At 37.2% G+C, this 25,379-nt stretch overlaps 1 protein-coding gene across 3 annotated transcripts; it reads left to right on the top strand.

Annotated features, from left to right (window-relative positions):
• The first annotated feature begins 92 nt into the window (after window positions 1-92).
• Window positions 93-17,389, top strand: SGO1 (shugoshin 1). 3 transcript variants are annotated; one of them, XM_009201784.4, is made up of 8 exons: window positions 93-113; window positions 3,215-3,363; window positions 3,445-3,641; window positions 8,632-8,708; window positions 10,322-10,380; window positions 11,903-12,709; window positions 15,630-15,819; window positions 16,046-17,389. In XM_009201784.4, the coding sequence occupies exons 2-8, from the start codon at window positions 3,222-3,224 to the stop codon at window positions 16,155-16,157; spliced, it is 1,584 nt and encodes a 527-aa protein (XP_009200048.2). In that variant the 5' UTR covers window positions 93-113; window positions 3,215-3,221; the 3' UTR covers window positions 16,158-17,389. The 3 variants fall into 3 exon arrangements, with proteins under 3 accessions (XP_009200048.2, XP_009200049.2, XP_003895213.2); XM_003895164.5 differs by lacking the exon at window positions 93-113 and adding an exon at window positions 1,084-1,276; XM_009201785.4 differs by lacking the exons at window positions 93-113; window positions 11,903-12,709 and adding an exon at window positions 1,077-1,276.
• Window positions 17,390-25,379: the final 7,990 nt, after the last annotated feature.

Here is a 25,379-nt window from a genome sequence, read left to right as displayed (position 1 = left end):
TATTCAACTTCAAGAAACAGGCAATGAACGACAAGTCAGTGTCACAAGGAATACTCCAAAAATGCAGGGCACTAAGAAAGTGTAAAACAGATACTAAGGGGCTTTAGGGTCAGGTAAGTCTTTCTGGAAGAATTAATCTGTACAGCGAAACTTCAGTATACATATGAGAAAGTCAGGCCAAGGGAAAGACTGTTCTTGACAGAACGGTATTGGCAAAAGTGGCAAGAATTTTAAGAAAATGTACAAGTGGTGGAACCAGGAATCGTGGGGCTCTTTAAGGACAAAATATCTTAAAGGAGTTTGAACTTCACCTTAAATGCAATAGGGAGCCACTGTCAAGTTTCCTATTTGATACTTGTTTTGTAAAAATATTACTCTATGAAGAATATAGGGAGTCTGCGGTCAGAGTGGGTACTAGTGCCATTTTGGGAATAAGATTAGGCTGGAAGCTGGATTGGGGGGAAAAAAGTGGGCATGAGAGAAACTTGGAAAGTAGAGTTGAGAAGACCGTGTGACTGACTGGACGGGCAAAGGTTAAGAGAGGATAAAGAATCATTAAGGATGATTTATCAGGTTTCTAGTCGGTAACTGGATGAATGTTGATGCCATTTCTCGAGAAGAGTTAAAGAGCCAGAGGTAGCCGGCAAAGAGAAACATGGAGCTCCAATTTTCAGGTATCTGCAGTTTCCCTAATACCTCTTTAATCCAGAATTTGCTCCTTGCTTTGGTTTTAATTCCCCTAAAAGCTGCTTCCGTGTTGCAAGCTGGCTGACCGCTTTAACAGGCAACCAAAGAGATTCTTCTCACAGGAGGAAGGCTTTGAGCACAACCTGGGACACTGGAAGCTGTCAGACTGAAGAAACAGGAAGCTTTGGACTACCGATCACACCTCGTCTTAAAGGTTTCGGAGTGACTCCACCCGCAAAAATCCCCACATCTCTGAGGAAAAGGTCCCGGGACGTCGCCGCTACCCGACCACCAGCTCCGCCCCCGGGCCCGATGGATGCCCGGATGTGGACGTGAGCGAGTTTGCGCCGCGTGACGTCACCTGGCGGGGCGGGACTCTGCCAGCGCCGGTTGGTGTTGGGTGCACGTGACCGCCTCCCAGCCAACCAATGGAGGAACGAGGCGGAAAATTTCGAATGTGGCGACGGTAGTTCCAGGCGACGGGGTACGGTCCTGGAGGGCTCATTGCGAGTGGCTCGCGCGAGAGAGCCTCGAAGAGCCTTGAAATGTGAGAAGGAGGAAGATAGCTCTTGCAGAAGTAGTGGCCAAGGTATGGTTCTGGACCAGCCCCACCTCCCCTCGGCTTTCCGCCTCCTAAAGGAGGAGGAAGTAGGTTTTAAGGTGGGAAACAAGGGCGTAGTGATCCGTGTTTGACTTCCCTTGGGTTCTCAATACCGTTCTAAATTCGGTGGCCGAAAGCTCGGGCTCTGGAGTCCCATTGGCCGCGCGCTTTTCGCGGTTCAGCCACTCGATCTGCCCGTTCAGATGTTCTGTCTTCCTCTTATGTTAAATAAATGGAGACCCTAATATCCTACTTTGCAAAATTGTGTAGATTAAGTGATGTGCAAATACAGCTTTTTACGGTAGTTAAAAGCCTGGCTCAACGCAAGAAAATTGACAGCAGTTCTTTGTGCAGCGTGATACCGTTGACGTCCTCATTGTCCAGGCCATTCTCTTCCTCACTTACCCTGAAGAGGCCGGCACTGACTAGTGTCCTACCTGGCTGTCTTCGCAGCAGAACTGATTGGATAATTATGAACGGAGATCAAATATGCTAGGTTCTTTTGAATCCAGAGCGGCACGCGAGTACTCTACAGATTGAGACCGTCATCTCGCGCTGTAGCCTGTCTGTGCTTTCATTCCTTCTGTCTACCACACCCCCTACTAACACCATCGCCTAATTTAGACAGGATATAAAACTTTTGATATGGAAAGTTTCTTTTGTGATTTTAGCTTGATTAAAAGTAATAAGGAAAACTTTAAAATACCTTAACTAAACTAGATCAGCAACTTAATCTGTATGACTCTCAAACATCTCCAATTCTAACTTAATTGTGTAAAACAACCCCTTTACCATTACTGCTTTTAAAAATAGCTATCCTATCTCTGCTAGGAACCTCCCAGTATATATTGTATATACCTTGGTAGAAAGTTCTTAATCTATAATATCTGTATTTAAGATTCCAGACACTGCATAGAGGAAAATAAGGCCTGGAGAACATAAGAAAGTGTAAGGTTTAGGAAAATGTTTGACTATCTTAGAGAAGGTAGCGATATCCTTTGTGGTGAAAATTGTATGCATACATTATTATTGGAAACAAGTTTTTTTTCAATTTTAAGATATTCAAAGTGCAATCTAGAGTAAAAGATGTTTCTGAAAAGTGGTTTGACATGTTTAGTAGCATGCTAAAACCTACCTGACTTACAACATTGAAAGATTAAGTATACTTATGTATTTAATACACAGCGTTTAACTGTATGTACAACAATATTTTATGTCTGATTTGTTATGTTCATAATTCACTGGGAGTTAACAGCCCTAAGTTTTAGCCATACTTTGAGAATACTGGAGTGTTCTTCTGCCCAAGTTCCTGCTCTAGCTCTGTAATTGTTACAATAGCCTAATAAAATTGTATGTAGTGCTACATAGTTTAAACCTCTAAGGATCACCTTGACTTTCTTGAGAGTGTGTGTATATCATAAGCGATAATTAGGTTAAAATTATCTAATTATGGAAAAATAGTTGAATGACCTAATGTGATGAATTAATCATTAAAGAAGAGCTGGAAAACAAAACCCAGATATATAATTGCCTCAGAACTAATGCTGTAAGCCTAAGCACTAAAAGTTGGTCCTAAACATTTTCTTTAAGAAGCATAAATAATAATGGCATCAAGATATAATAATAAGCATTTTCAGTAGTGTCTGGCATATATGCCACAGTGAGTATTTGTTAAAGAATGAATAAGTGGCATATTGTGGAATCTTTGGGTTGGAAATCTATACTCAATAAAACTTTTCTATAAAGTGCCTGAGGAGGAAGAGAGAACAAAGGGGAAAATTTATGTTATCAAGTTAGTTAACTATCTACTTTGAGCTAATTCTACAGTTTAGTCTATTTAATGCATTCTTTGTGAACAGCCTATGTTTTTTAAAGTTTTATATTTGATAATATTCTCTCTGAGAAAAATTATTTTTTATTGTTTAGGCAAAAGATGGCCAAGGAAAGATGCCTGAAGAAGTCCTTTCAAGATAGTCTTGAAGACATAAAGAAGCGAATGAAAGAGAAAAGGAATAAAAACTTGGCAGAGATTGGCAAACGCAGGTCTTTTATAGCTGCACCATGCCAAATAATCAGTAAGAGATTTTTATGTTGTCCTTTTATATCACTTTTAAGTTTAGATTTAATAACTGATAAATTTTTTTATCCTCTTTTAGCCAACACTTCTACACTGCTGAAAAATTACCAAGACAACAACAAAATGTTAGTTTTAGCTTTGGAAAATGAAAAATCCAAAGTGAGAGAAGCCCAAGATATCATCCTACAGCTGAGAAAAGAATGTTACTATCTCACATGGCAGCTATATGCATTGAAAGGAAAACTTACATCACAACAAACAGAAGAACCTGCTCAGGTATTTTCATTACTGAGGCCGAATTTCTTAGTTTAGTTAAGCCATGAATAAGTAGTTTAGATCAATTATTTTATTTAAATGAATTACTGATAGCTCAGTTATGCATGAATTGTTTAAAACATCCTTCTTTGGTGCTTCAGAGCGCAGCTATTGCATTTGGCCAGTTAAGAAAGCTTCAAGCATATAGGTGATTGAAGCCTGTTCCTGCCTATTTCATTCGTAAAGCAGGTAGCAAGACAGGTTGCAGAAGACATAGTTTTAGCCTTTTGCATTGCTGGTCTATTTGAATGTTCAACTAAGTGAGTCAAAGATAGTGCAACTAAGCTAAAGATATAAAAGTGGTAGTTGAAGTGGACTCATCCAAAAGTTTTAATCAGTGCTATCTTAGCTTTTACCTTAGCCTTTTGTTTTGCTATATCCAGTGGGGTTTTATAAGAACTACCTTTATTTAGGACATAGGGAGTATTTAAGTGCTTTTTGGAGAATCGTTTTTACCTACTGGTTGGCTAAGTAGAGAAGACTGTTCACTCCCAGACAAGTAAGATCATAAACATTTTGCTGCTCAAATTTTCAATCTGATTCTCTTTTTGTCTAAGATTGTAAAGAAGGTGTTCAAATATGGTCCTGCTAGCCAAAATATAACAGATATGGAGAAGGTTTGCTTTAGGATATTCTTTGTGTCTTGCTGTACCATTGTGTATCATTGTGTATACAGTAATGTGTGTCATTACTTATGAAAAAAGTAATGATGAGCTAGTTTATTTATCCCTTTTTCCAGTAGCCACTGCCAGGGAAATGGGGCAGAGAAAGAAAAAAAGCAGTGGTGAGTGTCAGGCGTATAGAACATTGAAATTCTTCCCAGTGGCCATTGCTTCGCTATACCAGTGAAAACATTTGAGTTGGCACTTAGACCGGAAGGTCAGATAAGAAAGTGAGAACATAATGATTAGGGGAGGGATATTGGGGGTGGGAGGAGGTGGACGGGTAATTGAAAATGGAATTAATGTCACTTCTCCATTGACAGGAGAAGTCAGTGAAAGAGTTCTTGCTTCACTCCCTATTGATTCCTTATTTTTTTTCCTCCATGTGATTAAGACACGTGTAATATATATGTATATATACACATAGACAATAAGTACATATATGGTATATTTGAGAACTGCCTCTATAAAGATTAGGATTCATGGGAGGTTTGTGTGTGTGTGTGTGTGTGTGTGTATATACATATATATATATATATATTTTTTTTTTTTGAGACAGAGTCTTGCTCTGTCGCCAGGCTGGAGTACAGTGGTGCAGTCTCAGCTCACTGGAGCCCCTGCCTCCTGGGGTCAAGCGATTCTTGTGCCTCAGCCTCCCGAGAGCTGGGATTACAGGCATGTGCCACCACACCTGGCTAATTTTTATATTTTTAGTAGACAGGGTTTTGCCATGTTGGTCAGGTGTCTTGAACTCCTGGCCTCAAGTGACCCACCCACCTCAGCCTCCTAAAGTGCTAGGATTACAGGCGTGAGCCACTGTGCTAGGCGTGGTAGATTACTTTTTTTTTTCCCCCAGAATGTAATCTTTTCTAATTTTGTATTTTCCTTGTTCAGTCAATTAGTAGGGGGAAACAGTTCCTTTAAAGGCATTTGAATCTTCCTCCTCCTTTTACAAAGTTTTTGCTGAAAAACAGAAATAGTAGGAAGCGAATACTCGATGAGATAATTACAAAAGCAGTTGGGAAAAAATCCTATTACTGCAGCTCAGTGGTTTTTGAGTATTTATTAAAAACATTGTTAGTTGCTACGCAAATATATTCTTAGCATGTAGAATGTCAACATTTGTATTTTCTGCTATATACTAATTGCTTGTGTCACTCATTCTCAACCTCATTGTACACCCATGCTTCAGTGCTTATCAAATCAATTTAGCAGTGATGGAGAAGCTTAAAATGTAAAAATTTTATAAGAATGTTTTCTTGCCTAGCCTAGCAATAGTTAACGTTTAGGTAATTTTTAACAGCCTTTTTGTTCCCTAATTTTATAGATTTTTTTTAATGACTTGTTTTTAAGTTGTTTTAGTATATAGTTAAATGTTCTTTTTTATTTAGCTGCATTAATATTCATTTCAGAACATTAGCTACATTGATGTCAAATTTAAAGTTTTCATCTTTGGCCGGGGTAGGTTGGGGGGGGACAGAGTCTCGCTCTTGCCCAACCTGGGGTGCAGTGGTGTGATCACAGCTCACTGCAGCTTTCACCTCCCAGGCTCACACACACTCAGCCTTCACCTCCCAGGTTCAAACAATCTTCCTATCTCAGCCTCCTGAGTAGGTGGGACTATGGGCATGCACTGCCACACTTGGCTAATTTTTTCTTTTTTTTTTTTTTTTTTTTTGCCAGAGACAGGATCTTGCCATGTTGCCCAGGCTGGTCTTGAACTCCTGGTCTCAAGCAATCCTCTGGCCTTGGCCTCCCAATTTGCTGGGATTACAGGCATGAGCCACCACACCTGGCCGAAAGCTTTTAATGGAATTAAATTTCTGGTTGTTTTGTTTTTAATGAACATTTTTAGCCTATTTATTATAATGTCAACATATGTTCATCAAATTTCAGAAGATAATTCAATTAAATTAGAATTGGCTTCTTAGGAATTGTCACCTTCGTAACAGAGATCTACAAATCCACCTCTATACTTAGGTTTTTCATCTTCCCTCTTGTTACAGTGGCAGAATGGCCCCTGTTCCTGCTAAAGGCAAGCACCACCCCTAGCCGCTCCCTAGCCCATGCATCAGATTTTCTCTTCTCACCTCCTCTACAACTTTATTCTTGGAAGATTGTTCTCTCTTCCATATATCCCCGTCTCCACTGGATCATTTCAGTCATCATAAAGATGTGCTTTCATATCTCTTAACCTTAGAGAAGAAGAAAGTAATGAAACCTCTCCTTGTCTCATATTTATCTCCTCATTTGTTTGCTTCCCTTCACAGCAGAAGTTTTTAAAAGAAAACAGTATATTCTTCACTTCCTCAGCTTCCATTCACATTTGAAATGACTCTTTTTTTTTTTTCTTTGAGACAGGATCTCGCTTCGTTGCCTAGACTGAAGTGCAGTGGCATAATCATGGCTCACTGCAGCCTTGACCTCCCAGGCTCAAGTGCTCCTCCAAACCTCAGTCTCCTGAATAGCTGGAACACCACCACGCCCAGATACTTTTTAAACATTTTTTTGTAGAGACCACCTCACTATGTTGCCTAGGTTGGTCTTGACCTCCTGGGTTCAAGTAATCCCCCTGCTTCAGCCTCTCTAAATGCTAGGAATACAGGCATGAGGTACCACGCCTGGCCTGCAGCCACTCTGAATCTAGATTTGATCCTTACCATTCTGTTGTCACTGCATGTCAAGGTCACCACAACCTCCATGTTACCAAATTCAGTGGTAACTTCTCTTTCTTCTTGACCTTGCAGTAATAATATGTAAAACAGGGACCACTCTTTATTTGACATACTTTGATCTATTAGTTTTCATGATATTATGCTCCCCTGGTTTTTATTCTACCTTTCTGACTATTCCATGTCAGTCTCTTTTGCTGATTTCTTCCTCATTCTACCTTTAAATGTCAATTCTTGGCCAGGCACATTGACTCATGCCTGTAATCTGAGCACTTTGGGAGGCTGAGGTGAGAGGATCACTTGAGCCCAGGAGTTCAAGACCAGCCTGGGCAACACAGCGAGACTCCCATCTCTACAAAATAAAAAATAAAAATTAGCCAATTGTGGTGGCATGCACCTGTAGTCCCAGCTACTTGGGAAGCTGAGATAGGAGGATCACGTGTGCCCAGAAGTTGAAGGCTGCAGTGAGCTATGATAGCACCACTACACTTCAGCTTGGGTGACAAAGCAAGACTTTATTTCAAAAAATGAATAAATGCCAGTTGTTGTAGACTCATCTTATACCCTGTCATAGCTTTATGTACTGTCTGCTGATGCCTTCCCAGTTTACAGTACAGAATCTAAAAACAAACACATACACACGTATACACACAGCCACCATTTGCTATCTCCACTTAAAGATGTATAAGGGATCTCAAACATACCTTATATAAAGCACAACTTCCCCTTGCCTCCCCCAAAGATACTGTATACTTCCTACCTTCCTTTATAAGTCTTACTCATCTCAGTAAAGTAGCCTACTCATTTGCTTAGTCCAAAACCACAAGAGGCTTTCCTCTCCCTCATTGTTCCCACCTCCATCCCTTTTCAGTCCTTGAGCTTGACCTGTCATCTCAAGGCCTTCCACTGGGCTTCACCTCCATAGCCATGACTCTAATCTTAGCTGATACCATGTCTTGCCAGATATGCTATGATGATGTCTCAACTCTTTCTACCCCTGGCCTCTTTTAATTCAGACTGATCTTTCAAAAACTTAAATCAGTTTACTTCTTTTCTTAATATTAAGTACCTTCCCATCATACTTAGACTGAAATCTAAACTCATGGTTCTCAAGGCCCTACATTATGTGGCCTCTGCATGTATATCTCCTACTGTTCTCAGTGACTATGTTCCAGCCACAACAGCCTTTCTTTCCTAAACACAGCAAGATTTTTCTTATGTGTATTTGCTGTTTCCACTGCCTTCTTTTCCTCCTGCTCTTTCAGTGACTGGCTCCTTTGCAGTCTTCTGATTTATATCAGATACACTCTATTTAAAAGAGCAATCCAACCTGAGTTACTCTCTATCACCTCACCCTGGATATTTCCTTCATGGCACTTATCACAATCTGAAATTTTGTACATATGTCTTCTCTTTTTAAAATTTTATTTCCCTGCACTAGAATGTAAGCTTTAAGAGGATAAGACTTACTCTGCTTTTGAGCTCTTATAGACTCAGTTCCTAGAACTATGGCATGGCACCATGGTAGACTGTCAACAAGTGCATATTGTTGAATAAGTTAATGCTTTCTTCTGAATACTTCAGTTATAACAGTGTTTTGTTTTAATACATTAACAGAACCAGGAAATATGTTCCTCTGGAATGGACCCCAATAGCGATGACAACGCCAGAAATTTATTTGTGAAGGATTTACCGTTAGTATCAAATTCTTTATTATGATTATTAATACTAAGAAAGATTTAATTCTGTGATTCATTTATGAAAGGAAATGTGCATCATGTCAACTCTTATATTTGTAGTCTGATGCTTTCTCTGCTGAGAATATATTTAAGAGAATTTGATGTGTTGAAATTCTATCACATATAGCCAAGCTAAACCCCTTTTTCTCATATTTCACTCCTTTTTTGATGCCTAGGAAAAAGAAGCCTTACCAGAATTTTTAATTCTACTTCATACTTTCCTTCAGTCATACTTTTCTGTGTACCATGTTTTTATTTTAAGAAGGATTAGCTATTGAAATGAGATGTTTTGCCAGCCCTATAAATAGTCTGGTTTGGGGGAAAAATAAATAAATAAATGAAACATCATATTTAACACAGTTGTCCCATTGTCTCGCTGATCCAGTTCATTTTTCTAGATCACCTATACCCTCGTCCCCTTCTCTTGGATCAAATGTACTTTATTTATTTGTTTATGAATTATTAAGCTTTAATTATAAACAGTAAAATGCACAGATCACAGTTACATAGTTTGATGAGTTTGACTAATGTATATATCGTGGAACAAAAATGTCAATGAAGACATAGTGTTTTTACTATTAACATTTTGGGCCAGATAATTCTTTGTTGTAGAGGGCTGTCTGTGCATGATGGGATGTTTAGTAGCATCCATAGCCTCCACCCAATGAATCCTAGTAACATCCCTCAGGAGAACAAAAAATGACTTCAGATATTGTCACATGTTCCCTGGAGAGCATAATTGCCCTTAGATGAGAACTACTGCCATAGACAGTTCTTTCGTATGCCTTTCAAGTCCATCCCCTTCTCCACAGAAGTAACCACTAAGATGATTTCTATTGCCGTAGATTACTTTTAATCATTAGTAGTTTTTAAACTGTTGGATTTTAAGATCTGACAAACTTATGTTGTGGACAAAAAGTAAGATAAGGTAATCGCGTTTGTAGAAGTTTTCTAAAATAGTTATTAGTTACCACAGCCATTACCTAAATCTGTTTAATGTCTAGAGTGGAAAATTCTCTACAGCGAATGAAGAATAAAATTACAATTAGAATGAAACTGCCAGTAATAGTGTTAGAGTATAAAGAACACTTCATGTTTCATGAAGTAAAGAATAACATTTTTAAAGAAAATGAACAATGTTAACTTCAGAAGAGTTCAATAGTTAAGCACCATAAAAGCATATATTACAAACAAATCATAGCTCTGCTAATGATAAAGCAGGCTCCTAAAGAGTGATCAAACTACATTTTTTAAAAAACATTTTGCAAATTAATTATCATTGGCTGTTTCCTTAGTTAAATGAAACTGAGTTATATAACATGTTTTCAGGTGGAACTATCCAACTTGATAGGTTAGTTCTTCAAGTAGGAGTTGAATGTCAGTCATAACAAATCAATCTCCCTATAATCAGCATAAGTGTCCTTTGGTTTCCTTTGATACAGAATAGATGTATTGATTTGAAATCGAGTTATGAAATGATACTAAAGGAAAGAAAAATTAGGAAAATACTGAATTTGTTTTTATTACATAATCATTAAATTTCTGTTTTTTCATTGGTATTTTCTAAGGCAAATTCCTCATGAAGAAACTGAACTTCCAGGACAAGGAGAGTCATTTCAAATAGAAGGTAATCAAGTGAAAATCTAAAAATATTATTAAGGGCAAGATAAGGTCTTTGAGAACAAATAATACAATTAAATTTCTCTAATTCTTTTTTTCTAAACTTTTAAAATTTGTTCATCTGGTATTCTGCTCAAAGGAAATCTGTTTATTTTACACAGAGTAATAGAGTTTTAAAATATGTTTATTATGTCAAATCTGTAATCTGAAACTTTGGCTATAACTATGGCAGCAATTTACTGATTGCTACTATGTGTCAAGCTCTATGTTAAGCATTTTACCTGCATAATCTCACCTAACCCTCACAACAACCTAGGAATATAAGTACATTAGTCCCTTTTATAGGAACTCAAGAAGGTAAAGTATCTCATATGAAGAAGTCTAGATGTTAAGAGCTAGTATTTAAAATCAAAGTTGAACTCCAAAGCTATCCCCTTCTTACTACTTTTAAATTGATATGTCTGTGTTCTCAAATGTCAATCTCCTCCACTTGAACTAAGCTTCGAAGAAGGGATAGTATTTGAATAGCAAAACCGGACATAGCCTCACTTTTCCTTAAAATACAGATTATATTTCTTACCTGAGAAGCTTTCTAGTTATCCAAATCTTATTTATTTTTCAAAGAACAACTTAGCTCCCACTTTCTCGTTTGTCCCACTCTGGAATATGCGGTTGTACTTCTCTGAATCTGTACTCAGTGAAACATATATTCATTTTCTTTAAACTAAGAGCACATAAAAGCCTGTTATAATTTTTTTTTTTTTTTTTTTTTTTTTTTTTGAGACAGAGTCTCGCTCTGTTGCCCAGGCTTAGAGTGCAGTGGCGCAATCTCAGCTCACTATAAGCTCCACCTCCTGGGTTCACGCTATTCTCCTGCCTCAGCCTCCCAAGTAGCTGGGACTACAGGTGCCCGCCACCATGCCCAGCTAATTTTATATATATATATATATTTTTAGTAGAGACGGGGTTTCACCGTGTTAGCCAGGATGGTCTCCATCTCCTGACCTTGTGATCCGCCCGCCTCAGCCTCCCAAAGTTTGGGATTACAGGCGTGAGCCACTGTGCCTGGCCTATAATATTTTTAAAGATTATAAAGATTGAGTGTCCCTTATTCAAAATGCTTGGGACCAGAAGTGTTTTGGATTTATTTTTTTAATTTTGGAATATTTACATTATATCAGTTCATCATCCCCAATTTGAAAATCTGAAATCCAAAACCCTCCAGTTAGCATTTCCTTGGAGCATCATGACTGCACTGAAAAAGTTTTGGATTTCATATTTTCAGATTAGGGATACTGAACCTGTACAAGATTCTTTCACATGTCAGATATAAGCCATCAGTTGATCATTGACAAGTAAATAGATGGTATTATTTTAGTTCCCCAGATTTTTATTTACAGATTTTATAATGTAGGAAAACTACCAAATGATTTTTGGTCATTCAGTTTTTTACTTTAATTCTAAAGTTCTTGAAATTCAATTTTCCACAAAGTCAAACTATTTTTCTAATTTATTTTTTAAATTCTCAGATCAGATACCTACTATTCCTCAAGAAACACTGGGATTTGATTTTGATTCAGGTGAAGCTAAGTCCACTGATAATGTCTTACCTAGAACTGTATCTGTCCGTAGCAGTTTAAAGAAACATTGTAACAGTGTATGTCAGTTTGATAGCTTGGATGATTTTGAAACCAGTCATTTGGCGGGGAAGTCTTTTGAATTCGAAAGAGTTGGATTTTTAGACCCACTAGTAAACATGCCTGAAAATGTACAATACAATGTTTGTCAATGGAGCAAGGACCAAGGTAACTTATCACTTTCAAAGCTGATTCATCCAGGAACGTTTACTAAAACAAAAGAAGACATTTTAGAATCTAAATCTGAACAAACTAAAAGTAAGCAAAGAGATACACAAGAAAGAAAAAGAGAAGAGAAAAGAAAAGCTAACAGGAGAAAATCAAAACCTATATCAAAATATAAAGAGAATAAAAGTGAAAATAAAAGAACTGTTTCCAAAAAGAAAATGCACAAATCTGTCAGTTGCAATGATGCTTACAATTTTAATTTGGAAGAGGGTGTTCATCTTACTCCTTTCCGACAAAAAATGAGCAATGACTCTAATAGAGAAGAAAACAATGAGTCTGAAGTGAGCCTCTGTGAATCAAGTGGTTCAGGAGATGATTCCGATGACCTCTATTTGCCCACTTGCAAGTACATTCAGAATCCCACCAGCGATTCAGGTACAAGACCAGTCACCAGGCCTCTAGCTAAAAGAGGACTGAAATATACAGATGAAAAAGAGACGGAGGGTTCTAAGCCAACAAAAACTCCTACTAGTAAGTGATCTACTTGTTTACCTGCGTTTTTAATGTTTGTGATAAATGATCACTCCTGATGCTTATATACTATACTTACCATCTGTTTCTCTGGTGGAGGTTGGAGACTTACCATCTGTCTCTCTTTGGGGGAAGTTATGGTCTGATTAAACAGTGTGGGGCTGGGTGTGGAAATCACAGTTGTATTGCTCTGACCTAATTCAGAGATTGCTTGTTGTGGAGACAGAATTTTTATTTTCAGTAAATAAGGACTCCCAAGAGGACAGAGGGACTCTTTTGTGGAGTTAGGTTGAATTAAAGTAGCTTTTATACACTTACCTGAAGTATCCCCTTGAAAGTGAAATCAAATTTGAATCCAGTGACTTGTTATTTTAATGGCCTTGTTTTATATTAAATTTGACAGGAACTATGATTTTAAATAATCTTCTAGTTAGTGAAGATTTCCTCAATTGATAGACTTAGTATTCTTTTGTACAACATCTCTAAAAACTGGCTCAGAAAATATTTTATGAGATCAAAAGTAGGCATAGTTCAGATGTTCATAATACAACCTACACCTGTCCACAAAGATTCTCATTTGGCAGTTTTAGTTAATACAAGTAAAACTAACATACATAGTCAAGTTGTATCATTTTCAAAATATTGTTATATCATTTTATTTGATCCTCAGAACAATTCTGTGAAGTACAGGTGTTATGATGCTTATTTTGTTTATAAGGAGATTAAAACCTTAAAAACCGAACCAACTTTCTAAATCGGCTAGTCAGTGGTAGCAGGCAAGTATCTTCTTAAAAAATATGCTGTAGGCTGGCCGGGTTGGCTCATGCCTGTAATCCCAGCACTTTGGGGGGCCGAGGTAGGCGGATGACCTGAGGTCAGGAGTTCGAGACCAGCCTGGCCAACATGGTGAAACCCCATCTCCACTAAAAATACAAAAAAATGAGCTGGGCGTGGTGATACGCACCTGTAATCCCAGCTACTCGGGAGGCTAAGGCAGGAGAATCGCTTGTACCCAGGAGACAGAGGTTGCAGTGAGCCGAGACTATGCCATTGTGCTCCAGCCTAGGCAATGAGCAAAACTCGGTCTCAAAAAAAAAAAAAAATCAAACAAGATTGGCAGAGTGTTGATAATTATTGAACCTAGATAATTCAGAGTTTATTATACTGTTATTGCCGTCTTTGTGTACATTTGAAAATGTCCTGAAGAAGTTGGGATTTTTTGGTAGTTGTTCACTTTTTAATTGCCCTATCACCCAGGCTGGAGGGCACTGTCACTGTCATGGCTCAATGCAGTCTCAACCTCCCAGGCTCAAGTGATTCTTCCACCTCAGCCTCCCCAGTAGCCGGGACTATAGGCATACCTGGCTAATTTTTTTTTTCTTTTTTTTTACTTTTTGTAAAGATGAGGTCTCACTGTGTTGCCAGGGTGGTCTCAAATTCCTGGGCTCAAGCAGTCCTCCTGCCTTGGCCTCACAAAGTGCTGGGATTACAGGTGTGTGAGCCTGTATCCATAAAAATACATAAAATCCATAAAAAATACATTTTTAAAAGAAAAAAATATACTCTAAAATAGTGTTACTCAAGAGTTTGATCCCTAGACCTCTTAGAAATGCAGAATCTCAGGCCATATCCCATACCCTGGAGTCAGAATCTGCATCTTTGTGGGTTTTTGTTTTTTTTTTTTTGAGACAGAGTTTTGCTCTTGTTGCCCAGGCTACAGTGCAGTGGCACGATCTCAGCTCATCCCAACCTCCACCTCCTGGGTTCAAGCTATTCTCCTGCCTCAGACTCCCGAGTAGCTGGGATTACAGGCATGTGCCACCACGCCGGGCTAATTTTGTATTTTTAGTAGAGACAGAGTTTCTCCATGTTGGTTAGGCTGACCTGAAACTCAACCTCGGGTCTCCCAGAGTGCTGGGATTACAGGCGTGAGCCACCGTGCCTGGCCATTAAGAAGTCCTCCTGTGGATTCATATACACATTAAAGTTTGAGAAGCATTTTTCCAGAATGTAGCAACCGATCTGATATTGTTCCATAAGATATATTTCTCAAACCGAAAGTTGGAATAATTAATACAGTACAATATATTTATGTGGCAACAAACAGGACAGACTATAAAAACCAGATAACACTGGAGCATATGGCTCTTAGTATACAGTCATTTCACGGTTATAGTTTACTTTTTTGGGGGTACAGTTTGCTTTTTAAAGCTATTTGAGGAGATTGTTTTGCAGTGTCTTTATTATGTGTTGGACATTTGCCTTCCAATATAGGTGTAGCTCCAAAGTATACTTGGATGTTTATGATGGGAAAAAAACAGTAACTTTTTAACATGCTAGTTTGTCTCCTGGTTTACACAGAAGCTGTTATTTAGAATTCTCATTTGTTTAATAGAAGGAATTTTAGCGGCTTTATAAGACTATAGGAAGAGACTTGATAAAAACCTTGGTATTGAAAGAGAGAGGACTTGATTCCAAATAGCAAGGTATGACTAAAATGAAATTCCATGGTTAAACTAACTTATTATGCCCAAGCTATCCTAGAAGAATTTTACGTTTTAGTGAAGTGTTCTGTTATAATTAATATTTCAACAATGGTTTGAAAGGAAGAGGAAAAAATGATGAAAAAGCCAAAAAAAAAAAAAATGTGTTATTGGCCGGACATGGTGGTGCACACCTGTAGTCCCAGCTCCTCAGAAGACTGAAGCAGGAGGATTGCTTGAGACCAGGAGGTGGAGGTTGCAATGAGCTAAGATCACACTACTGCACTTCAGCCTGGGCAACACAATGAGAGCCCATCTAAAAAAAATTCTGTTATTAAATGCTGGATTTTGTATACAGTTAAGATATATAAAATTGAGTACAATTTTAGTTCCTGTGTGGGTTTTTTTTAAATCATTCAATAAAAATTATTTTGTAGGTACACCACCTGAAACTCACCAGTCACCTCATCTTAAACTGAAGGATATCACCAATGTCTCCATGTATCCTGTTGTGAAAATCGGAAGGCTTTCTCTTTCTCCAAAAAAGAATAAAGAAAGCCCAGCAGTGGCTCTGCCTAAACGTAGGTGCACAGTCAGTGTGAACTATAAGGAGCCCACCCTCACTTCGTAAGTATTTGGTTTGTGGGAACTTATTTTTAATGATACGTGTCGGGGGAATAAGGTTATGGAGCTTTGTTCAATAATGAGTTTTTTCTGAAATAAAAACATTTGATTTTAAAAAACTGAAGTGGTAACATTTAAAATTGGTGTATTTTACCATAACTTGATACTGAGGAGTAAGTTAATATTGGGATGCTTGTATTATGCCTGAGATCTCTTTTTACTCTTCCAGGAAACTGAGAAGAGGGGACCCTTTTACAGATTTGTGCTTTTTGAATTCTCCTATTTTCAAGCAGAAAAAGGATTTGAGACGTTCTAAAAAAAGTATGAAACAAATACAATGAAGGTTTTGTTGGATATTGTTTAAATTCAATCTACACCTCTTTCTGTTGCTTCAAGAGAGGATCTGTAAGAGTACACAGAGTGAGCCATTGCCATAGAATATTCTCTTGACAGGACCCTAGCTCATAAATGTTTCTTCAGAACTATGCTTCAAATGGGATGTTTTGTATTAAAATGTTAATAAATCTAATTTGTTTTTTCTTTTGGATATAAATAACTGAACTTAAGCATTATCATCATACCGATTTCTTATGCTGCCTAAACCTCTTAATGTTGGTCAAAATGTATCTTTTTTTGTTGTTGTTGTTTTGGAGACAGAAATTCATTCTTGTTGCCCAGGCTGGAGTGCAGTGGCGTGATCTGAGTTCACTGCAACCTCTGCCTCCCAGGTTCAAGCTATTCTCCAGCCTCAGACTCCCGACTAGCTGGGCCTACAGGCATGCGCCACCACGCCCAGCTAATTTTGTATTTTTAGTAGAGACAGGGTTTCTCCATGTTGGTCAGGTTGGTCTCGAACTCCCAACCTCAGGTGATCTGCCCGCTTCAGCCTCCCAAAGTGCTGGGATTACAGGCATGAGCCACTGCGCCCGGCCCAAAATATATCTTATACAAACATTTTAGAAATGAATAATGATTACTCAAATTAAGATATTTTCGTTATAAGCTTCTGGCATCTCTATTTTTCCCTTAAGTGGGGGATACTAAAGTGAATGATTTTCTAAGAGGATCTTTTGGAACCCTTCAGTACAGTATTTAAGTAAAATAAATTATTGTGGATCTTTTGAAACTGTGTAGTATTTGAGTAGAATACATTTTTGATATTTACAGTAGGGTACACCCTAAGTTGTTTATGAATTCCTCATATCACTGTTGTATTTAATTTTTCAGATAAAATGTGTATGGAAAAATGACTAGAGAAATTTATTGTTTTTTAGGCTCAGGGACTAGGTAAGTGACTAGTTCTGAACCCCAAGCTCTAATTGTATGTTCAGAGTGATGCCTCAATAAAATTACAAATGTCATGTACTTTCAGGATAGCTCCTTATTTAGTCAGAAATCTCAAAGATTAAATGTGTGAATATTTAGGGTTTTTGCATATTTTTGATCAACCAACGAAAGGGAATTAGTTCAGTTCAGAAAGTTTGATGTCTATACTTGTATATACCTCTTTAAATTTTAAAACTTTGTAGGTTATTCATTTTTAAAGAGCAATAAAGCTTGTATAAGATAGTGACTGCTTTCCTTCTATTCTTTAAATATCAAAAATAGAATATCTCTCTGTCTTCACTATTCTCATCCTTGGACATTTCGTCTCCCCTCCCCTTGGTATTCTCTTTTTTGGGGGCGGGGGTGTGATCTAGGTGAGTTAATCCTTAGTATTTTCAGTAGTCATTGCTGTGAAACTCTCAGCTTCCCCTCCATACTTTCAGCCTAACACTTCTCTCTCCCAACTTTTCTCTATGTAATCTCCCAGTTCATGATTCACAAATTATAATTTTATGGGGGGACCGTTCTAATCCTGATATCTCAGATTTTCTTGGCTGTTATCTCCCTATCTTTCTGTATTCTATGTCAGTCAGAGCCGAAATCCTTTTCATCATCCCCGATTTTTCTAGCCCCCTCATCACTGATTCATATACCCTAGTCTCCCATCACAGTCTCTTAATTTCTCAGTTTTTTTTCTTACTACTCCCTTTATACTTATTCTTTAAATTCATGGAAACACTAGAGTAGCTATCTTAAACTAAGACTAGACAGTAAAAAAGTCCGTTTCTCGGCTGGGCGGGTGGCGCACGCCTGTAATCCCAGCACTTTGGGAGGCCGAGGTGGGCGGATCACGAGGTCAGGAGATCGAGACCATTCTGGCTAACACAGTGAAACCCTGTCTCTACTAAAAATACAAAAAATTAGCCAGGCGTGGTGGGGGGCACCTGTAGTCCCAGCTACTCGGGAGGCTGAGGCAGGAGAATGGCGTGAACCCGGGAGGCGGAGCTTGCAGTGAGCGGAGATCGCGCCACTGCACTCCAGCCTGGGCAACAGAGCGAGACAATGTCTTTAAAAAAAAAAAGGTCAGTTTCTCAATCCCTGTAACCACCTTTCAAGTGATCAGTAGCTACATGTGGCTGTATTAGACAATTGAGGAAATATTGAACATTTCCATCATCACAGAAAGTTCAGTTGGACCATGGCCAAATCTAGCACACCACCTGCTTCAGGATGGCCTATAAGCTAAGAATAGTTTCTACGTTTTTAAATAGTTGAAAAAAAAAAAGCAAACACTTGAAATCAATTTTAGTGATAGAAGCACTAACTTTGAACCCCAGTAAAGTACCTACATTATATTCTTGAGTTTGCCTCTTGGCCTACAGTCCTAAAATATTTACTTTCTGGTCTTTACCAAAAAAGTTTGCCAACTCCTGCTCTAGACCATTGAGTACTTTAATTTTGCCTTAAAGATCATTCTGCTCTGACACTCTGATCTAGCTGTGATCCTTCCCTTCCCTTCATCCCAAGAGTCAATCATTATCCTAAAATCAGTGTTAAAGTGTTTGCATTTTTAATGTTCCTATAATCTTGTCATATTTATCCATAGGCTTTTAAGTATTGTTTTATATCTTAACATTTTATATGACTATTATGTTGTACATATCATTTTACAACTGACTTTCAGCATTGTTTTTGAGATTTATCCATGTTGGCAGATGTAGATTATTTTCATCATTGTACAGTTTATTATATAAATCAGACATACTCATTTCTTCTTTTCAGACACAATTCATTTCCACTTTATTATTTACAAATTAGTGCTGCAGTGAACATTCTGCATCTTTGTACACTTAAAATGCTTAACTTTCTATAAAGTTAATACCTAGAAGGGGAATTGCTCGGTTGTAGAGTATATTGAACTGTAGGAAATTGCTTCCTACAGTGGTTGCACCAATTCTGTTATAAGGAGTATATCACTGTCCTAACAGCAATTTCTAAATTCCAGTAGCAGCACACGCTGTCAATCACTTAGTTTTATTAGACATTAAAATTAGCCAAGCCAGGAAGTATGAAGTTATTTCTCTCTCTGTTTTAATTACTATGAACTTGTATCTCATTGATTTAATTACTTATGAGAATTCAAGTGTTTATTATTCTCATTTCTTCCTTTATGAATTATTATACCTTTTCCCTGCTTTTCTACTAGAATGTAAAACTATGGATTTTTTATATAGTCTACATACTAGTCCTTTTTTCTGTTTACGTGTATTCTAAGTATCTTTCTTCAATCTCTGCCCTTTTTTATACCTTGCTTATAATTCCCTTTGATATTTAGAAGCTTGAAATATTAGTATCCTCTACCACCTTTTTCCTTAAGATTTTGTCTAAAATTTGTACAGTTTTGTTTTTCGCTTTAAGGTCGTTAAACCATATGGCATTTATTTTGAGTACTAGGGATCTAATTTTATTTTTTCCCACGAGGATAACCAGTTGTCCCAGCAGAATTCATTGACTAATGTCTTCTTTCCCCACTGCTGAATATTCCTAGCTTTGTCATAGAATGGGCTTCTTTCCATTGCTTTGTTTAGCTTTATGCTGGGTATATTGTATAGTCACAATTTTTTGTGTGTTGGTGGAGGTGGTAAATGTACATAGAATTTATCATTTGATCTTTTTAAGTTTTTTTTTTTTTTTTTTTTTTTTCTCATTCTGTCACCCAGACTGCAGTGCAGTGGCCAATCATAGCTCACTGTAGCCTCAAACTCCTGGGTTCAAAGGATCCCCTTAACCTAGGACTACAAGTGTGCACCACTGCACCTGGCTAATTTTTTTTTTTTTTTTTTTTTGGTAGAGCTGGAGACTGTTTGTGTTTCCTAGGCCTGTCTTAAACTCCTGGCCTCAAGCAATCCTCCCATCTCAGCCTCCCAAAGTGCTAGGATTGCAGGCATGAGCCACCACACCTGGCCATTTTGATCATTTTATTTGTAAAGTTCAGTAGCATTAAGTACATTCAGTAGCATTAAGTACATGATTGTACACCCTTTTCCAGAACTTTTTCTTCTTTCCAAACTAAAACTCTGTACCCATTAAACAATCACTCTGCCTTCTCCTCTCTCTCCCAATCTCTGGTAACCACTACTTTTACTTTCTATCTCTATGAATTTGACTGTTTCAGGTAACTAACAGAAATGGAATCATAGGATGTTTGTCCTTTTGTGTCTGGCTTATTTAACTTAGCATAATAACCTCAAGGTTCATCCATGTTATAGCATGTATCAAAATTTTATTCCTTTTTAAGATTGAGTAATATCTCATTGTATGTATACATATTTTCTTTATCCATCAATGAACATTAAAGTTTGTGTATCTTTGAAGAAATGTCTATTCAAATCCAATAGGCTATTTTTTGTTGTTGTGTTTTAGGCTGTATATATATTAGATATTAGTCCCTTATCAGATATGTGATTTCCAAATGTCCTCCCCCATTCTGTGGGTTGCCTTTTTACTCTGTTGATAGTGTCCTTTGATGTACAATAGTTCTGAAATTTGATTGAATCCAATTTGTCTATTTTTTTCCTTCTGTTTTCTTCTAAGTCATAATTCTTTTAATACATAGGTAGGATTTGTTTGCTAACTTTTTTTTTTTTTTTTGAGAGGAGTCTTGCTCTGTCAGCCAGGCTAGAGTGCAGTGGTGCAATCTCGGCTTACCTCAACCTCCACCTCCTAGGTTCCGGCGATTCTCCTGTCTCAGCCTCCCAAGTAACTGGGATTACAGGCGTGTGCCCACCATGCCCAGCTAATTTTTGTATTTTTAGTAGAGTTGGGGTTTCACCATGTTAGCCAGGCTGTTCTCAAACTCCTGACACCAAGTGATCCGCGTGTCTCGGCCTCCCAAAGTGCTGGGATTACAGGCGTGAGCCACCACGCCCGGCCAACATTTTGTTTAGGATTTTTTGTGTCTATGATCGTGACTAAAATTTGCCTATATAATTTCTTGAATATACCTTGTATTTTTGGTATCTGTGGGAACAAGTTGTACCTATTGAGAGTTTGGTGAACTTGACACCAAAACCATCTTATCTTTCTGTGCTTTCATGGGGAAATTTTGTACTAGTTTTTTAATGATTATAAGTCTTACATGTTCTCTAATTATTGAATCTGTTTAATTTTTCTGCCTTGGGAGTTGTAAATGTACATGTATTGTGGTAACTGCTATAATTTTACTTTTATTGATTTTTTTTTTTTTTTTGCTTTCTATTTGCTACAATTTGGTTTCTCCAAGTCCCATGTTGAAATCTGATCCCCAGTGTTGCTGGTGGGTCTAATGGCAGGTGTTTGGGTCATGGGAACAGGTCCCTCCTGAATGAATTAATGCCCTCACTGGGAGGAGGAGATAAGTAAGCTCTCACTCGATTAGTTCCCAAGACAGCTGGTTGTTTAAAAGAGACTGGTGCTACTTCTCTCTTGCTTCCTTTCTTTCCATGTGATCTCTGCACATGCCAGCTCCCCTTTGCCTTCTAGCATGAGTGGAAGCAGCCTGAGACTTTCACCTCATGCCCAATCTTCCAGCCACCAGAATTGTAAGCCAAGTAAACATTTTTTCTTTATAAATTATCCAGCTTCAGGTATTCCTTTATAGCAACACCAGTGAACTAAGAAACTACTCTACTTTTTCTTTATGTCATTTTGATAATAGTCAAATTCTGTGTTTCCCTTAAAATGAATTTAATTTTGCCCTCATTCCTGAGGTATAGGTTAAGAGTTACTAATTTTCTTACAGACTTGATTTTGCTGTTGAGAAGTCTAGTCATTCTAATTTTTCTTCATATTTTGTTAGTTTGTCCCTTCGCAACTCATATTCTTGACTTGTTATAAATGTATTATTTTTAATTTTCAGTTATTTTGCTGCTAGTTTATGGAATACAATTGATTTTCATACCTAGACCTTGCTAAATTCACTCACTAGTTCTACTACCATTTTTTGCAGTTCCATTAGGATTTTTTTTGTACATGATCTTAAAGTCTACACATAAAGGCAATTTACTTCTGTCTTTCTGTTTTGCATGTATTTTCTTACTTTACTGCACTACTAGAACTTCCTCCATAATGTTGAATAGGGGTGAGAAGAGCCCTTGTCTTTGCCTTTTTCTCGACTTTGGGAGGAAGCATTTGGTCCTAGGGCATTACTGTGATATTAGCTGTAAGTGATCACTAATAACCTCTCAGACTGAAGATATTTCCTTGTATTCTTTCTTTGCTGGGAGGTTTTTTTCCTTTTTTCTTTTTTTAATCTTGAGTGACTGTTGAACTTTGTCAGCTACTTTATTGAGGTGATTTTTTTTTTTCTCTTTTATTCTCTTAATATGGTGAGTTAAATTAATGGATTTCCCATGTTAAACCAACCTTGAGTTAATGGGATAAATCCATCACTCAGTCATAACATCATTTTTGTATATTGCTGAATTTTGTTAATATTTTGTTAAAGACCTTCATATCTATGTTTGTGAGAGTTATTGGTCTATAGTTTTCTTACGGTTTTTAAATTTTTTTTCTAGCTTTGGTTATCAGGGTAATAATACTAGCCTCATAAAAGGGGTTCACAAGTCCTCCCACCTCCTCTGTTTTCTGAAAGAGTTTGTGTAGATTGATATTACTCCTTTCTTGAAAGTTTGACACACTAGTGAGACTATTTGCGCTAGGACTTTTGCTTGTAGAAACGTTTTAAGTTATGAATTCATTTTTAAAGTCGATGCAGAGATGTTTAGATTTTCTATTTCTTTAGACAGTCTTGCTAATTTGTGTTATACAAGGATTTTGTTCATCTAAGTTATCAAATTGTCTGACATGTTATTCATAATATTCCCTTGTACTTTTTGTCTTGCATGTAAGAGCTCTAGTTATCCTCCTCTCTTTCATTCCTGATATTGATAACCTTTTTCCCATTTGCCACAAGAATATTCACTGGCAGCACTTGTGGTTGCAGCATTTACCCAAAGATAACTTTGCCACAAAATAAGCTCGCTCTTATTGTTTTTCCATCACTCTAGTATATTGACTTTGGAAACAAAAGATATTCTATATATAGCATTCTGTTTATAGTAGTACTATATTTCCATTTAGAAAATGTAGTAATTCTCAAAACCTGAAAATGTCAAATTCTAGAAAACAAAGCAATCCTATGTGTGATGTTAACATCATTCTTCAACAGTTGTTGGTCGAAGATTCATTTGATGAACCCAGTTTTTCCAAAATAGACGATTCTGATGATTCAGACGATTCTGATGTTAGTTCTGTTAGAAATAACTCCAAGAAAAGTTTTTATATTTTATTTTCACATTGAAAATCTGTCAGATTTGCTTCAGTCTCTAAGAACGTATTTATGTAAAATTAAACGAGTGCTGGTAGCAAGCTGCGCTCTTTTGTCCAAACAGGAAAAGGGATTATTTGTGCTTTCTTCTTGATCAATCTAAATAGAAGTTTATGACTTTCAAAGAACCAGTTTTTAGTTTCAGTGATGTATCTTTTTATTCATTCTCTATTTCACTGATTCCTACTCTTTGACATTCTTCCTTCTACTTTGGATTTAATTTGCCCTTTCCTAACTTCTTAAGGTACTATGAATTAAGACTTCTCTTATTTTAATATGAGTATTTTTAATGCTGTAAGTTTTCCTTTAAGTACTCTATTAGCTGCACCCTACAAATTTTTATATGTTGTCAGTTAGTCTAAAGTATTTTCTAAATCTCTTGTGATTTTTAGTCTTTTCTTCCCTCTGGGCTTCATTTTGGATAGTTTCTTCTGCTTTTTTAAATCGTGTATTAATCCTATCCAGTGTATTTTTTCTGTCATGCTATTGTATTTTCTTTTTTTTACCTCTAGAAATTCCATTTGGTTCTTTATTTTATATATATATTTTATTTGTCTCTTTATTGTATTCATGTTTCATATTCTAGAGCATGTATATAATGTTCAGAATAACTATTTTAACACCGCTATCTGCCGATTCCATTATCTCTGTCATTTCTGAATCAACTTTTATTGGCCTATTTTTGTTGTAGTCATTTATTATACTTTCCTGCCTTGTATATCTTGTAACTTTTTAAATTGGATACTGTACATTGGGAGTTTTACATTTGTATAAGCTGTATCTTCTTGTATTCCTTTAAAGAGTTAACTTTGTTTTGTCAGGCAATTAAGTTTGTTAGAGATCAGCTTCATCTTTATTAGGCTTGCTTTTAAGTTTTTTGGGGCAGATCTATGGGAGCTTTCACTCTATGCTCACTTACCCCCAGTACAAAGATATGAAGCATCTAGGGTCTTCACTGAATGTCCCATTTATTCAACAAGGTCTGTCCATTCTGGCTCCTGGTTGCTTGAATGATTCCCAAGCCTGTTCAAAGTATTACTTTTGAGTGTTGTTTGGCTCACAACTCCCTGCAATTGTTCTTTACCCTGCAGTTCTTTCCATAGTTACATGAAGTTTCATCCTACACATGAATGGATTAGTATTCAGTCAACACTCAGGAGACAGAATTCTGGAGCTCTTTCTCTGCATAGCTCTTTCCTGTCTATTACTCTGCTAGCAAATTCTACATTTGCGGCCTCTCCAAACTTCAGTCTGTCTCTTCAACTCAGTGATATTACTGGACTCTGGATTCTCACTCCTTGTCTCACAATTCTGAAACTACGTTGGGAAGAAATACAGGAAGAACATGGGGCTCACTGCTTATTTTCCTTCTCTCTGGAATCATCATCTTTTACTAGCTATTGCACAATTTCTGAAAAAGTTGATTAATATTTTCCATCCTTTTTGCTTATAGTGGCTGAACAAGTCCCATAGTAGAGGACTTCATAGGCAGAAGTGGAAGTCAATAATTTATCCTGCTTGGGATTCACTATGGTTATAAATATTCATGCTTTTTATTATGAAAAATTATTGGCTTGTTGAATGTTGCCTTTTTCCCATTCTCTCCTTATGCAATATCTCATAATTTTTGGGCTTTGATTTAACTAATAATAGTCAGGAACAACTGTGCTAGACCTTGTTCTAGGCCCTTGGGATGCCTCAGTGACCAAAACCAATATTCTGACCTGATGGAATTCACATTGTTTATAACCTGTGTTTCTTAACTCCTTTTTCATATTTTCCATCTCTTTAGCTACATTCTTTCTGTATCATTTCGTCAGTTCTATCTTCCAGTTCACTCATTCTATCCTTGGTTATATCAACCTATTTA

Source organism: Papio anubis, chromosome 2 (genome assembly GCF_008728515.1).
Source record: "Papio anubis isolate 15944 chromosome 2, Panubis1.0, whole genome shotgun sequence".
Lineage (NCBI taxonomy): Eukaryota > Metazoa > Chordata > Mammalia > Primates > Cercopithecidae > Papio > Papio anubis.
Note: the sequence above shows the minus strand (reverse complement) of the source record. Positions and strands in the feature narration are given on the sequence as shown.

Excerpts from the sequence above, each read along its gene's own strand:
- SGO1 (XM_009201784.4), top strand. The coding sequence starts at position 3,222 with ATGGCCAAGGAAAGATGCCTGAAGAAGTCCTTTCAAGATAGTCTTGAA. Across the intron at positions 12,710-15,629 it reads GCCAACAAAAACTCCTACTA|GTACACCACCTGAAACTCAC; the intron begins GTAAGTGATCTA and ends ATTATTTTGTAG. Across the intron at positions 15,820-16,045 it reads AAGGAGCCCACCCTCACTTC|GAAACTGAGAAGAGGGGACC; the intron begins GTAAGTATTTGG and ends TTACTCTTCCAG.